The sequence below is a fragment of the Diorhabda carinulata genome, chromosome 5 (assembly GCF_026250575.1).
Source record: "Diorhabda carinulata isolate Delta chromosome 5, icDioCari1.1, whole genome shotgun sequence".
NCBI classification, from domain to species: Eukaryota; Metazoa; Arthropoda; class Insecta; order Coleoptera; family Chrysomelidae; genus Diorhabda; species Diorhabda carinulata.
The window spans coordinates 19883218-19898517 of NC_079464.1; the positions used below are offsets into that span (position 1 = coordinate 19883218).

At 31.0% G+C, this 15300-nt stretch overlaps 2 protein-coding genes across 5 annotated transcripts in view; one reads left to right on the forward strand and one right to left on the reverse strand.

The window, feature by feature from the left end:
• The first annotated feature begins 353 nt into the window (after nt 1–353).
• LOC130894240 (sugar transporter SWEET1) lies at nt 354–5644 on the forward strand. Its single transcript, XM_057800898.1, has 4 exons — nt 354–758; nt 3192–3393; nt 5083–5364; nt 5484–5644. The coding sequence occupies exons 1-4, from the start codon at nt 682–684 to the stop codon at nt 5574–5576; spliced, it is 654 nt and encodes a 217-aa protein (XP_057656881.1). The 5' UTR covers nt 354–681; the 3' UTR covers nt 5577–5644.
• Nucleotides 5645–12100: 6456 nt separating this feature from the next.
• The window catches only part of LOC130894243 (plasma membrane ascorbate-dependent reductase CYBRD1), an 86383-nt gene continuing 83183 nt past the window's right edge, over nt 12101–15300 (reverse strand). For all 4 annotated transcript variants that reach the window (XM_057800902.1, XM_057800910.1, XM_057800908.1 and 1 more), the window contains one exon: nt 12101–15151. In XM_057800902.1, the coding sequence (XP_057656885.1) occupies nt 15004–15151 (148 nt within the window). In that variant the 3' untranslated portion in view covers nt 12101–15003. The remainder of the gene's footprint in view (nt 15152–15300) is intronic.

Sequence of the window (15300 nt, forward strand, 5' to 3'; positions counted from 1 at the left end):
AATATTTACTCACAGGTATACCAATGTGGAGAAATTGATTATTTTATAACAATACCCGATCACTTCGTTCAGTTTCGGAGCCCCGGTGAACGTGATCCTTCACTTTCGGAACATTCAGATCATGATCAGGTTATCATAGTTTCCGAAAACTTTTTTTATATGGAGAATCGCAAATGCATTTTCAACATAAAATGTTCATTTTTTTGAACTAGATTTCTATTTATACTGGTGGATCTAGTCTTTAAACGAAAAAAAATTAGATTAACCACTATCTACATGAATCGTCTAGTTTCTTACTGCTGTATAAGTATTTATGTAGGCAACACGTTCAACATATATGTCAACTGTTAATTCTACATTATACCGGTAGTTGATTTGTTTACCTATGTGTGATTTATCTTTTAACACTTTGATGTTTTGTTGTAATTAGTATTAATAAATAAAATTTAATTTTTTCGATACGCATATCGCCGTGTCGATTTGCACTACGTTAAAAAAATTCTATTCGCGTGGGTGGTTATTATCTGTTATGTTGGGAAGCAGGTATTATTATAATGTAGTAACATTTGCATAAATTTTCTGTTGAATATAATTATATCAATGGAGTTTGACGATAAGAATTAAAATATACACATGAATTTATAATATAAGGGAAGATTCGTTTCAAACATATAGTCAATTATGAATGAAAGTGATTTTAAAAATATATTAGCTACTACTGCATCAATATGTACAATTCTACAATTTTTGACTGGAACGTAAGTATTTTTTAATTTTTTAATATACATTTCATTTATATTGTCACTTTGAAATTAAATGGTTCATATCCATTTGATCTTAAATAGTTATATCACATTAATATTCATTTTTTTCAAAAAATAAAGTAGTAAGTTAAGATTGTGTATTTAGGTAAAAACATCGAATAGTTGTAGTTTGTGTACAAAGTATTTTTTAAACCTTTTTCCATGTATATATAGGATTTTCTTCAAAATTTATGCATAATTAGTATTATAAAAAATGTTCACTACCTCATATGAAGGTTAATTATTTATTTAAAAAATATTTTATTCATAAATTTCGTATTTAAACCAGCTAGAAATATAAAAAAATTGTTGATTTGTTGATTGGAATTATCAGTTTTTTTTTAATCTAATTGATAAGATATTTATCAAATGACACAAAGTAGATTATTATTTTTAGAATTTTCAAGATGAATTTTAAATCATATATATTTTTTTATAAAACTAATAGATAGTTGCCGAAGTATATACAGGGTGTATCACCTTTAATGCCTAGAGTTTTTAGTTCAAACATAGCTTTCACCTTGTAGATACACAGGTTAATACATTTTTGCACAAGAATTTTCAACATAACCTCTATTTTATACAGAAAGCAGATTTACTATCTTTTTAGTGTAGAAAAAAATTATTATTATTTTTAAGTACAATTTGTACTTAATAGAGTGCTCTTTCTCTCTTTTTCAATTGTACAATTCCAGTAATTTGTCAATTACTCTATCTTTAATATTAACTCTATGGTATATAGTCTTCAACACCCACTTTTAGTATATTGAGGAAAACTAAAAACATTTTAACTTACTATTTTTTTCATTATGTTACATGTATGTCTTAACCTTGTCAATTATCACAATATACATTACATATATTTAAAATTAATACGAGGGCTGCTATTTGCTTTTTGAGAAATGGCAACGCTGTCGACACGAGTATGTGGTATCCAAATCCTTTTGATAGTCAGGACAATGTTGTAATATCAGTTTACGCATAGCATCGATGTTTTCTGATACAATAGCCAGATTTTGGACGATCTTCACGAAATTCATTCTGTAGGGAAGTGCGCTACGATTCAATTTGCAAAACCAGTGAAACACGGTGGCTCGAGATAGTACCTCATTGCCAAAAGTCGAAGCGAGTTGATTGACACATCAACAACTCAAATAGCACTCGTATAACAACACGTTCTGAGTCAAATGTCAGATTTAATGATGACAATGTCAGATTTGACATATTTACGTCAGTGTTGCCATATTTCAAAATTTGAGTAGCAACCTTCTTATTTGAATTGATCATTAATACTGCATCTAGCTTCAAATTACCACATTGTACGTGACAATTATTTCCTCAAATATCATATTCTTAAAAGATAGATATATGCCTTCTTAGAATCTTTTGTATAAAAGCAGAATATCTCAAAAAAATTCCCAGTTCAATCAATTTATACGATGCACAGAATGAACGTCAACATGGCGCTGGTTCGCTAATAAATATAACCTCAAAAGTGCATGTATATAAAGAAATTTTAACGGTGATCAACGATTTTGAATTATTTATAATGTATTATATTATATTGGTTAGTGAGACCCTTCAATTTGAATAGAAATATCTACAGTTACGTTACTACAATATATTTTAAAATCAACGAAATAGATCCAGAGTAATCCAGAATTCCTCCTAAACTTTTCTTCAATATTGGTCCTTAAATCTGTTAAATTTCGTGGATTATTCTCTTGAGAAAAAATCATGTGTGAAGTCAGGGCTACGAGGTGGCTAGTCAATATCACCTCTTCGTGTAATCACCTGCTTTGGGAACAACAACAACATAGCGTGCAGAAGTTACAGTCACTGCATTTTCTCTGTTATCTTCATAAAAGTAAGGCCCAATAATGCAGTTTTCCGACATAATGACCCACGCGGTGGCTTTTGGGCTATTCAAGGGCGTTTATGTCTTATCTCCAAAAAAACCACAATTTTGTTGATTTACGTATCCATCCAAACGAAAATGCTCCTCATCGCTGAGGAATATGTTTTTGAAATTGTTAAATCTCTCTAACATCGCATTCACAAAATGATCCCCCGATGCCCTTTCTCCGCGTCTCGTTTGCTTCTCACTCACCCTTGAAATATTTGGATCGTTTTGAGACATCCTGTATAAACACGTACAAATTCTCAGCCTTTCACTCATAGAGGTCATTTTTCGAGGTATCTGCAACTATAAACTACACTAGAAAAGCGTTATCATAGTACGCGTTGTCACACTTTCTTGATAAGTTGAACTATTTTTGACATTTATGAACGTCTAGAGGGCGTCATGTTTGCGTTTATTCTGTGTAACCTTTCCAAATAACACACATTACTGGTATCACAAACAATTTTTTTTCCTCTTTTTTTCAGACTCACCTGTCAAAAAGTTGTTCAAAATAAAAGTACAGGTGACATATCTGCGTTTCCTTTCGTGAGTGGTTGCCTTTCAACGAGTTTATGGCTTAGATATGGCTTCTTAATCAATGACAGTTCTATAATTTTAGTGAATACTGTTGGTGCCACTTTGTTTTTTGCATATGTTATCACATTCTATTTATACAGTATTAACAAAGTAAGTATTTTTTTTTCATACGAGACATAACCTCACTAACAATCATAGTCTAACTAGCAATTCTTAAGGGACTAGTACGGGATATAATTTTTTAAAAATTGATTTTATTTCACTGTTTTCGAATCCTTATACTTTCAAAAAACATCTAAAATTTCATAGAAATAATAAGAAAGTTACAATAGTTTAAGGGCGCACGCGTGTTCTACAAGCAGTTTCCTCGCAATGGCATTTTTTTAATCTGCGCTGAGATCGTCGGTGTTGCAGCTTTTTTGCGGTTTCCCTGCAACTAGGTTCACCAGCTAAATGCCCGACCCCTTTTAAATTTAAAAATAACAAAGAAAATTTTTAAAAAATAAAACCCAAAACGAGAAGGATGGTGTTTTACTTGCAAGCTCTCTTTTCGATTTCTTTTAGCCAAAAATCCTTCTCAAGGAAAGTTAGCAAACACAACCACCACAACCCCGGCTCTGCAGAAGAAAAATTCCTATATCAGGGCCTATTCCTACAAACCCACCTCCTATAAAAATTTTCATTATCCTACCAAACTCTATCCAACGAATCTCTCGTTATACTTGGTAACCAATCCACAGATTTTTTTCAAATTATTTGTGGGTTTTATTTGATTTGTTGTATTTTACCGTAATTTACTAGAAAACTGTAAAAAAATTGCCATGGGAAAAAAGTAAAAAAAAAAGGTTAATTTCACATATTTTTTTAAGACATTTTGTTTTTTTTTTAATTTTTTTATTCAAAGTTGGTATATTACTATATAAGCTACCTTCCTCTTTGAAAAGCTTTTTGAATTTTTTTTATTCATATAATATATTTACCAAATTCTAGATAATCTCAGCGCAGTGGGAGGCTATCATTTTCTCAGTCTCAACTTTGGCCCCCTCTATAAAATGATGTTGAAAAAAAAAATAAAATAAAAAAATTTTGTAACACTTTATTATCAAAAAATAATAAACAAAAAGTTTTATTTGGAATTATTATAAAGAAATCGTGAAAAAAATTAATTATGCGCCATTTTTTACCCTTATAACTGGTACTAATCCCTCAAACCTTCTTTGTTGATAACATTTTTTTCTCATAATTTTTAGTAGCCTAAAATTTCAACCTCACTTTATCTATAAGTACAAATGAGGATGATTATGAGTAGGTTGTGAATGAGACCCCAGTATATCTGTGTGAATATTCAAATCTCAATTTATTAAAAAAAATATGGAAGTATCTTCATCTTAAATGTTACGCACTGTATATAATAACCTAAATTTTGCATCTCACTTTATCTATAGGCAAAAATAAGGATGATTAGGTTGTGAATGAGGTCCCAGTATATCTATGTACATATTCAAATATTAATTTATTAAAAAAATATAAAAGTGTCTTCATCTTAAATGCTAGACACTGTATATAATAACCTAAAATTTGCATCTCACTTTATCTATAAGCAAAAATAAGGATGATTATGAGTAGGTTGTGAATAAGGCCCCAGTATGTCTGTGTGCATATTCAAATATTAATTTAATAAAAAAAAATGGAAGTGTCTTTATCTTAAATACTGTATGTAATAATCTAAAATTTGCACATTACATTATCTATATGTAAAAATAAGGATAATTAGGAGTAGGTTATGAATGAATATTCAGAGACACTGTTTATATATAAAAAAATTTTCCCTTTTTCCAGACAGTCATCCTTCGTCAATTTTTATGTTGTTTATTCCTTTTAATTATAATCTTACTTCATATTCATAACAATGTGGACAACACAGAACTCGTTAGAGTACATTTAGGATTGATGTGTTGTGGAGTAACAGTATTATTCTTCGCTGCCCCATTGGCGTCGCTTTTGCACGTGATCAAAGTGAAAAATACAGAAAGTCTACCCTACCATTTGATCTTCGCCACATTTATCGTTTCCTTACAATGGTTAATTTATGGATTGGTGTTAAAAGACCAATTTGTTCAAGTAAGTTATCATCTATAACCAAAATCTTTATACTCTTAACTATTTCTCACAATTTATTTATCAATAGCAACAGACTTTATGATGAATATTTGTGGTTAATACAATTCCTACGTTTTCAGATTCCTAATTTCATAGGATGTATTCTATCTGGGTTTCAGCTGAGTTTATTTTTGATATACCCCAAAAAAGTGAAAGTATATTCCAATGTTTGAGACATAATTAAATGTATTTTAATTTATTGATGATATATATTAAATATAAAATAAATATATCAAGTCTATGTTGTTTATTATTTTTATGGGACTACCTCACTAAACCACCCTCCTTTTTATGCTCGAAGGGAAAGATATACTCCGCGAGGACATCAATATGTCATATCATCCATTATCATATATATAATTTACTCATAATCTCCTCTACCCATAACTACTGTTATGAATTCCATTATCGTTTTCCACATATCCATCCAATGATTCCTCCAATTTTGTCATGCTTTATGTTATAAGAAGTGGATCTGTGTTCGCAGTTTACACAGCTTCTAAGCTATGCTGGAATTTCTGGAACCGTTGGTGACATTCATACTGAATAATACTACTCCACCAACACTCACAATTTCTTCAGAGACTGAAAGTAAATTCAGATAGTGTGATTGTCAATGTTGGTGTAGTTATGGTGTAAACAGTGTGTACAGTACAGCTTCTAATATCTTCTAGTCCAGTAGGCCTTGATGTCCAGTGAACTAAAAGACTCAAAGATCTGTTCGAACAAGTAAGAATTCTAAAATTAACTTATAAAAGAGAACTTGTACTTACTCAAACAGATCTTAGGCTGTCTTTTAGTCCACTGGACACCAAGATCCACTGACTAAAAGACAGTTTAAGATCTTTTCGAACAAGTAAGAATTCTAAAATTAACTCATAAAAGGGAACTTGTATTTACTCGAACAGATCTTAGACTGTCTTTTAGTCCACTGGACTAAAAGAGCAAGTAAGAATTCTAAAATTGTCAAGTGATGCCATCAGGTATAAAGGTAAAGTTTTGCCAATAGAAATTTCCATAAAACCAAGATAAAAGTCTATCAAAAAATCATCAGAATATGGAAGTAAGAGTTGGACTTTAACCAAGCTAGACCTAGAGGAAATAGAGGATTTGGAAGAAAAATATTAAAAGTCTTAAAAGTTGACTTTGTTTAGTCATCTGAGAAAAGAGATATGAAATGATGCATACATATATAGAAATATAGACTTTTGCAACTTCTGATCGAAGGGAAAACGTGATCTTGGCAGACGACAGGCTTTATGGCTGAAGAATATTCGGGGGTGGATCGGTTTAGACTCTTAGACGCTGATAAAAAGGGCCAGAGACAGAAATGACTTTGCTGGGGTTATCGCCAACCTTTGTTAGAAGAGACACCCAAAGAAGAAGATATTAGGGACTTATTGAATCGCGATATAGTGCTAGCAATAAATAAGAAAATCCTTTATTATTATACTGCTAAGCTTTAACGGGCTTTTCATAAAGAGAGTTATTGACAATCTCATTTAAGGTTGTTTTTATTTCTACCCTACAAATATAGGTGTTGTGTGAGTGTTTACTTTTTTTAAAATTTATTTATTCCTGATAATGGAAGAAGCATTGGAAGAAATCATTTTCGCAGGAGGAAATGATTATGAGATAGAGTTTGTGATATTAAAACATATTTAATAATCTAATTCTTAATTGATTTCCGCTTTAGAAGGGAACATTTAGAATTACTAAGAAATTGGGATCCAATTAATGATAAAAAATTATGAAAACTGTTGAAAACAATATTTGATTATAATATAATATTTTAATTATTATTATCAGTATTATTATTTTAAATCAATCACTTTGTTTCTAAATAAATACACACCTTGATATGGTTAGAGAATTTTTAAATCTGGTCAGGGAAAGTAAAGGAATTCAAAATCTGTGGACACCCTTAATATTTATTTTAGGTTTAATTGCATTGTGCATTTCTTTTAAGAAGACTTTCTTATCCTGCACGGTTAAGTGAACTGAGTAAGATGTTTGGAATATTAAAACCACAAGTATCATCCTTGAACAAAGAGGAAGTTTTCTACAAAATTTGAATTGGTTAATCCAATAAAAAATGAATATGTATGCAGAAGTAAGTCTATCTATACTGATTGCAAACTGGCAATTAAAATTTATTCAATTATAAGCGATTGTAAGTGACATCTGTGAATAAATATGAGGGGGCTAGTTCCAAGGTGTACAATCTCCAAATTTTAATAAAAATTTGGTAGACGTCTCATTTGATTTATTTTTTAGCCTAGATTTAAAATTAACCATCATTTTATAGCAAAACTATAGTCTCCAATGTATTTTATGCACATAAAACATTGAGCTTAGTTGCATAAGGTAGAATCTTCACTAATCGATTACTTTTTATAACAAATGTCTTAATGATTTTATACAATATATACACCCCACAAAAATTATCGCTACACTCATTATTTATTTATTATATATATATATATATATATATATATATATATATATATATATATATATATATATATATATATATATATATATATATATTAAGACACCAATAGATACGCCCTTTGCAACATTTATTTTATATCAGTTTAATCTACAGAGGACAAAAAGTTTGATTTACCAAAACATAAAAAATATCAAAAAAATTGTACAAAACAACTATACAAAAAAATGAACGGTGCTTAAACTAAAACCAGCCAATGAATTTCTAATAGCGTGTGTTGTCGCCCCTCGCTCTAATTACAGCGTCCATTCGTCTTGGAAGGCTTCTAAACAGGTTCTGGACGTATCCTTGCGGCATGTTTTCCCAGAAGTTAAAAAGAACGTTCTGAAGATCATCTAGTGTTCTTATTGGTGCCGGATGTTGCTTAATTTGCCATCCTAGATGGTCCCAGACCATGGGTTAAGGTCCGGGCTATGTGCAGACCAATTCAGGATGGGTATCTCGACCTCTTCTAAGTACTGCCGAACCACTCTAGCAGCGTGTGGACGAGCATTAGCACAGAGTTGTAACCGATATGAGGCATATAGGGAACTACATGGGGTTCTAGGATATTGGTTATGTACTTGTCAGCATTTAGTCTTTCATCAATCACTGGTACTAACTCCGTGCGACCCTCGAAAGAAATTCCTGCCCTAACCATGATATAGCCACCACCAAAACTTTCAGTTTGACAAAAATTAACCTGATTGTGCCGTTCACCACGTCGCATATATACTGGTATACGCCTATCTGATGAATACAGACAAAATCTTGATTCATCCGTGAATAAAGTATTGGACCAATATTGAATATTCCAATTTGCGTGTTCTCGAGCAAATTCCAATCTTGCTACTCGATGTTCTCTGGTAAGACGTGGACCTCTAGCTCGTATACCTTCTTCTCTCAGCCTATTTCGAACTGTTTGTAGGCTTATTCGCACATTACGAGCAGCCAACAGATCTGTTTGCAGCCTTCGAGCGGTGGTATTCTTAACGCCGTTAACCTCAAATAACAATCATCTACTACCGAAGTTACCCTTCCGCGGCCTTGTCCTGGTCTTCTGGTTAGCTGCCCTGTTTCTTGGTAGCGAATAACAACTCTGGATATGGTGTTTTGTTGAACTCCAATTACCCCGGCGACGTATCTTTGACTGCGGCCATCTTGTATGAGCGCGATGATTCTAGCGGCTTCTTCATTCGTCACATATCTTGTTAAACGTTGAGGTACATCATTATTAACAAAATAAATTTAACTTTTCACTATACAATAACACAATTTGCTTAGAAAGTTCTCGATCTCAATGGATTCATTCTCCAAGACAGACATGATTTACTCGAGCATTTTTGTTTCCAAAAATTTTTGTAAGAAATTGTGATATTTTTTTGCCCATAATAAGAAACCAAAAATATCTATTAAGTTGATACATACACAGATTGTCCCGAAAAACTAAAATTAAGTATTAAGAATATCCTAAAATACCAGTGTTGCGATAATTTTTGTGGGGTTTATATATTTTAGATTGTTTTTAATAAATTCATCGAGCAGGATTACATAATCTTCGAAAGTAAATCTTAATCTTGTTTTCCTTTGCATCGCGCGAAAATGGAAAAATACAAGAGCTTATTTTGATTCAGTAGGTAGATGTCAAAATACTGTTTCCTTTATTCCAAGGATACTCAACCTTTTGAAGAGTCGGGCGAAACGGTGGATTCAGTCGTTAACGACGGGCCACTTACATTTCCTGTTTCAGTTCTCTCAGGACAAGCGCAATAAAATCTTAATTATCAAGAAAATAAAATTGAATTATTGTTTATTAGGAAAAATTGTATCTTATTCTAAAATATAAATAAAGAAACAAAATTGAAAATTGAAATCTATGGTAATTTGTTTATACAATCAATGTGATTTCTTCCTTTGTCTTTTAATAATTTACAAGTTACAAATAAGTTGCTCAATTAAGGATGTGCGGCATTTATTTTTTACATAATTAAGATCTGAAAAAACCTTTTTGCATACATATGTTGATTCCAAAACTACTTAAAAACATTAACGCCAGGTTAGTTATTGCTTGAAATTCTCCTTTTGGTACCAATTTCCAAAAATCTCCAAAATCTTCTGAAGAATTTTGTGCTTTCGAAGACAATTTGTTAGCAAAAAGGTTTTTCAACGTATCACAATTTTGCAGTTCAACAAGTTCTAATTGAATATTGGTAGGATAAGTAACTATTTCAGCCAAACTTATTACGAAAGGATTTATAAAAATTGTACATTTTGTTTTTTACTCTCGAAATCTTGAAATCACTCAAATGACTGTGATAAGCATTTAATTTTAGATTGGTATTTAGAGTTATTAACAGAAACAATATTGAGCTCCTCTTTCAAATGTTTAAGTGTGGGGAAGAGAGCTAATTGAAAACAGGTTCAATTTTGCTTATCAAATTAAACATAGTCCGAAGTGAACACACTTTACCCTGTAATTTTAGATTCAAAATATTGAGGTAATTCGTAATGTCAACAAGAAATGCAAGATCACTCAACCAGGATGTATTCTTCAGTAAATCAACTTCGAATGGTAAAGCCCCTGTTCTCGCAAGTTGAAGAAATGTTTCAACATGATGGTCCCTTGAAAGCCATGCACAGCACAATACAGTTGAAACTCTCCATATTCTGTGATTTCTTCTTCAAATAATAGCCCGAATTGACGTCTGTTAAGAGCTTTTGCACGTATGTAATTTATGCAACGTACTACTGGATCCATAATGTGCGCCGCGGGATTTTTGAATTTGGTACGTACTTTTAAACCACACTTGCGCGGGCCACTTAAGATTCCTGTGGCCCGCGGGCCTGGGGTTGAGCAGCTTGGCTTTATTCCTACGTAGCTTAAGTCTAGCAGTAACTTTAATAAAATTTCCCTTATTTAAATTTATACTGCGCCTGCGTATATGACAATATAATGCCGGATTTATTACTACTAGCACTATATCGCAGTTCCTATTGAAATTTTATTATATTTGTATCTTTATTTAGTTATTTTTATGTTTGTTTTTGTTTCTACAAGTTTTTGTATACAAATTGTAACAATTTTTTAACAATAAAAAAATTTCTCTCTTTTTTCATGCAGACCAGTTTGTATTAGTCACGTGACGGAAGACATCCTTCTTTTCTACTTTAGGTTAGTTGAAATAAAAGGACAAAAGGACAACTTGAGAATACATTTATTAAAACTTACAATACTTCTACATATCAATAACTGGAATATATTAAATAACATAAAAGTAATGTAGATTATATCATATAACAAATAATGCAACGAACAATATAATTCTAAAATTGGTCCTTTAAATAAATTGTACTTTAATATATTATTCGATAAAAATAATCTCTAATTATATATGTATATACTTATATTTGAAGAAACATCAAAAGATATAAAATATTTTAACGTGAAAACGGAAACCACGGGATGAAACAAACGAGAAGTCACCGCATTTAGTTTCGCGACACACTCGTAGATACAGGACGATGTGACACAGGAACGCAAAGTCTGTTTTTGTGGGTCCCATAGTTTCGAAATGTCCTTATATAGACTTTTAATTTATAAAAAATCATTAATTATAATAGAAACGACATATTTCTTAACATTACTTTCAAAAGAAGTTACAAAGGGGTGTCGTAAACTTTGAACTTCTTTTATTATGTATCTAACTACATACTAACACACATACACCGAGTATTATTTGATTACTTGCTTTTTTTGAGCTGAATTTATTTGATTACAACGTTTAGTATAAAATTTATACTAGAAGATCATCGAATATTCAAAATGTCGATGACTGACGACAGATTTCACGACTATTTTAAATATTTGATTCATCTTAATACTTTGATCGACTTATTTACGAAATGATTAAAAAATGTATTTGCAAAAAAATCATTTTCAATAAAATCAAATCAAAGCAAACGACTGGACTGGTCTACTAATATGATCAATTTTTAAGCCCAAACGGTAAAAAATTTTGACATTTACCACTACCAGGAATGTCACTATACTTGGAGCCATTTCAAAATTTGAATCTCATATTTTTTTTAGTGTACACTGCGATCTAAAATAGTTTGAAATCGAGAAATGCTAATTAGTTGTCAAAGAATCAGCTGAGAAATAATGATAATGTTAACTTTATATTAAGATAGCAAAAATTTTGCAAATTGTTTCTTTTTTGGAAAATGTGTGTTTGTTTATTTGAGTCTTCTTCGCAAGACCAACTACAAGACATGCGTTTCTTTAAATTGACAGTAAAAAGAGACAACAATATAATTGATATAACGTGAATAACTGACAGCATTAATGATTGAATTTGACGTGGGATTTGTTTACCGTGATGTTTTAAACGCATTTTTGAGTTGAACGTGTATTTACCTGTATTATTAAACTCAGTTCTTTTAAGAACTAATTTAACTTTTTATTTAATTATAAATCGGTAATATGAACATAAAATCTGCTTATGGCACAATAAAATAAAAGAAATTTTAGTGAGGTTGTAAATAACAAAGGGAAATCAAGTGATGCCATCAGGTACAAAGGTAGACAAAGAAAGAATAAAGTTTTGCTAATACAAATTCCCTTAAAAGCAAGTTGACTACAAAGAAAACCAAGATGAAAGTCTATGAAACAATCATCAGAATATGGAAGAAAAAGTTGGACTTTAACCAAGCTAGACTTAATGAAAATAAGAGTATTTGAAAGAAGATATTAAGGATTTTCAAAATCGAAGATATACTCAATGGAGAAGACATCATAACATTCAATAAGTTTCAATGGTTGACTTGATTTAGTCATGTGCTGAGAAAAGAGAAATGAAAGGATGCCATTCACCACTAGGAAGAAATTGCCAAAGAGGTTAAGGTAGATGATAATACCTGAAGGTGATGGATGGATGAATAACAAAAGATAAACAAGTGATGCCATCAGAGGACTATCAAGTTGGGAGACAAAGCATATTTTACCATTAAAAAAATCGAAGATATAGTCATTGGAGTCAATAAGTTGAGGTGGTTAGAAGTGTGGTGTTATATCTGAAGATGAGGGATTGATGGAGAACAAAAAATAACAAATGATGTTATTAGAGTACAATTAAGTTGGGAAAATTTGCCAATCAAAATTCCCTTAAGAGCAAGTTAAATATAAGGAAAACCTAGATAATCAGAACAATTAAAATGCGGAAATGAAAGCTGGACTTTAACCAATTTGCAAGACAAATTCCAATTTTTGACCAAATTAGACCAAAAGCTATTTCTGACTGAATTGTTTGGAGACCTTTTTCTAATAAATTAAGTTTAGAAAATTGAAAAGCTAATTTCACACCAAATATAACTTGGAAAAACAATTTTTTATCGAATTGAGATCAGAAAACCCAATTTCTGGCCAAAGTAATGTCAAAGAAACTAAGTTTTCGTCAAATTACACTTACAAAAGCCATTTTAATGCAGAAAAGGCAGTTTTTGACGAAATTAGACTTACAAAAGCCATTCTTGACTGAATTAAATTGTGTGGAGACCTTTTTTTTAATAAATTAACCTTATAAGAATGATTTTTCGAATAAATTGGACCAAGAAAAGTACATTTGATAAAATTAATCTGGGAAAAGTCATTATTGACCGAATTAAACTCAGAAGAGATAGTTGTTGACTGAGTTCAACTAAAAAAGGCCAATTTCAGACCAAATATAACGAATTAGAATTAGAAAAGCCAATTTCTGGCCAAACTAATTTCAGAGAAGCCATTTTTTGATCCAATTACATTTACAAAAGCCATTTTGGACCAAGTTTAATGCACAAAAGACATTTGTTGGCTAATTGAAATCAAAAAAATTAAACTTTTGACTACAATATGTCTTAAAACTATTTTTGATTGAAAGATCTCCAACTATAATAGTGGCGTGGAAGCACGTTGTTGAAAAGACCAAGGACCACCACGTGCTTTAGTACCATTTGGTAAGATAAATACAGAACCAACAATAATTTCTAGGCTGACATATTTGTTAAAGAAATGGTCAATTGTTTTGTTTGTTGACTTAATAAATAAAAGATAATTAAAAAAACTCGATTAGTAACAAAGCGAAAAGGCATTTACATTTTGGGAATCAATCAACAAAAAGTTTACCCGAAAAGATTGATTTGAAATTTTATATTAACGAAATCTTTGCTATTTTAATGTCATTTTTCATGAAAATCTGCTTGAGCAATGAAACTAATCAGCAATAATTTTTGCTATTCTAATGAAATCTTTATAATTGTTTCTGATGCATTTTGATATTCATCGAAATACACTTGAGGCTGTTGTTCCCATAGTTTTTATGTTTTTCTTTTTTGTAAAAAGATATTTTGTCCTATAATATATTGAATATAAAGTTTGGTGCTATCTAATATATCAAAAAAATACTGATTTTAATAAATAAATTTGAAAAGCTTGAGGTAAAAGTATTAAAAACTGTCCTCTATTCGCTTAAAGCCAGAAATATTTTAAACACAAAAAACATTAATTGAAGTTACATGTATTTCGGTCATTTTAATTTATTTTTGAGTGAGGGAAACAAATATAAAAAAAATTTTTCAATAAATGCAACATTTTTCTAATTTTAATAAAAATATCAAATTTTGAATGGACGCAATAATTATCGATATTACTACACTTACCATCTATTACTTCTACTAAAGTTACATCGACATTTTGGCATAAATATTTAGCAGTCACATTGGAAATTCACGCTGCAGTATTTTCAATTCTACGTTTTCTAAATTTCCTCAAAATTGTATACAAATTTCGTTAGAAAAATCGCACAATTGAACACTTTTTAAGGGATAGTTAGTCATATATAAACCGCCCTAAACCAATGTTAGTTGTTCTCCCGGCACTTCCCCATATATACAAAAAAAGCGTGTATTATCAACATATACGGGGGTTAGTCAGAATATGTATTGGCAATCGAAGATACTAATTAACTAGACATGCACTATTTAATTTAACCTAAAAATTATCGTTGGATTCAGAACCGTTCCGGTTCTGATGTTGCGTTTACATCCGAGACTTTGGCGCTAGATGGCGCCTTTTCCTACAACCTTTCAGTAATGGTCATTCTAGTGTCGCCCTTGAGGGTTGGACTACGTACAGCGTACGATATTAGGATACCAAGCGCTACCAGTACCATCCCCAACGCGTTAATGACGATACCTTCTTCTTGCCAATCCGAGTAAGTGTCTCTGAAATAGGGTTAGTTAAGGGTTAGATATTTACAGATTGTTATATTGACATATTGCAAGCAGTTGCCCAATTTTATGCGAATAATATCATGCAAATGTAATTTTAATGAATATTTCATCTTCTTTATTCATTATCTATTTGTTTTAAA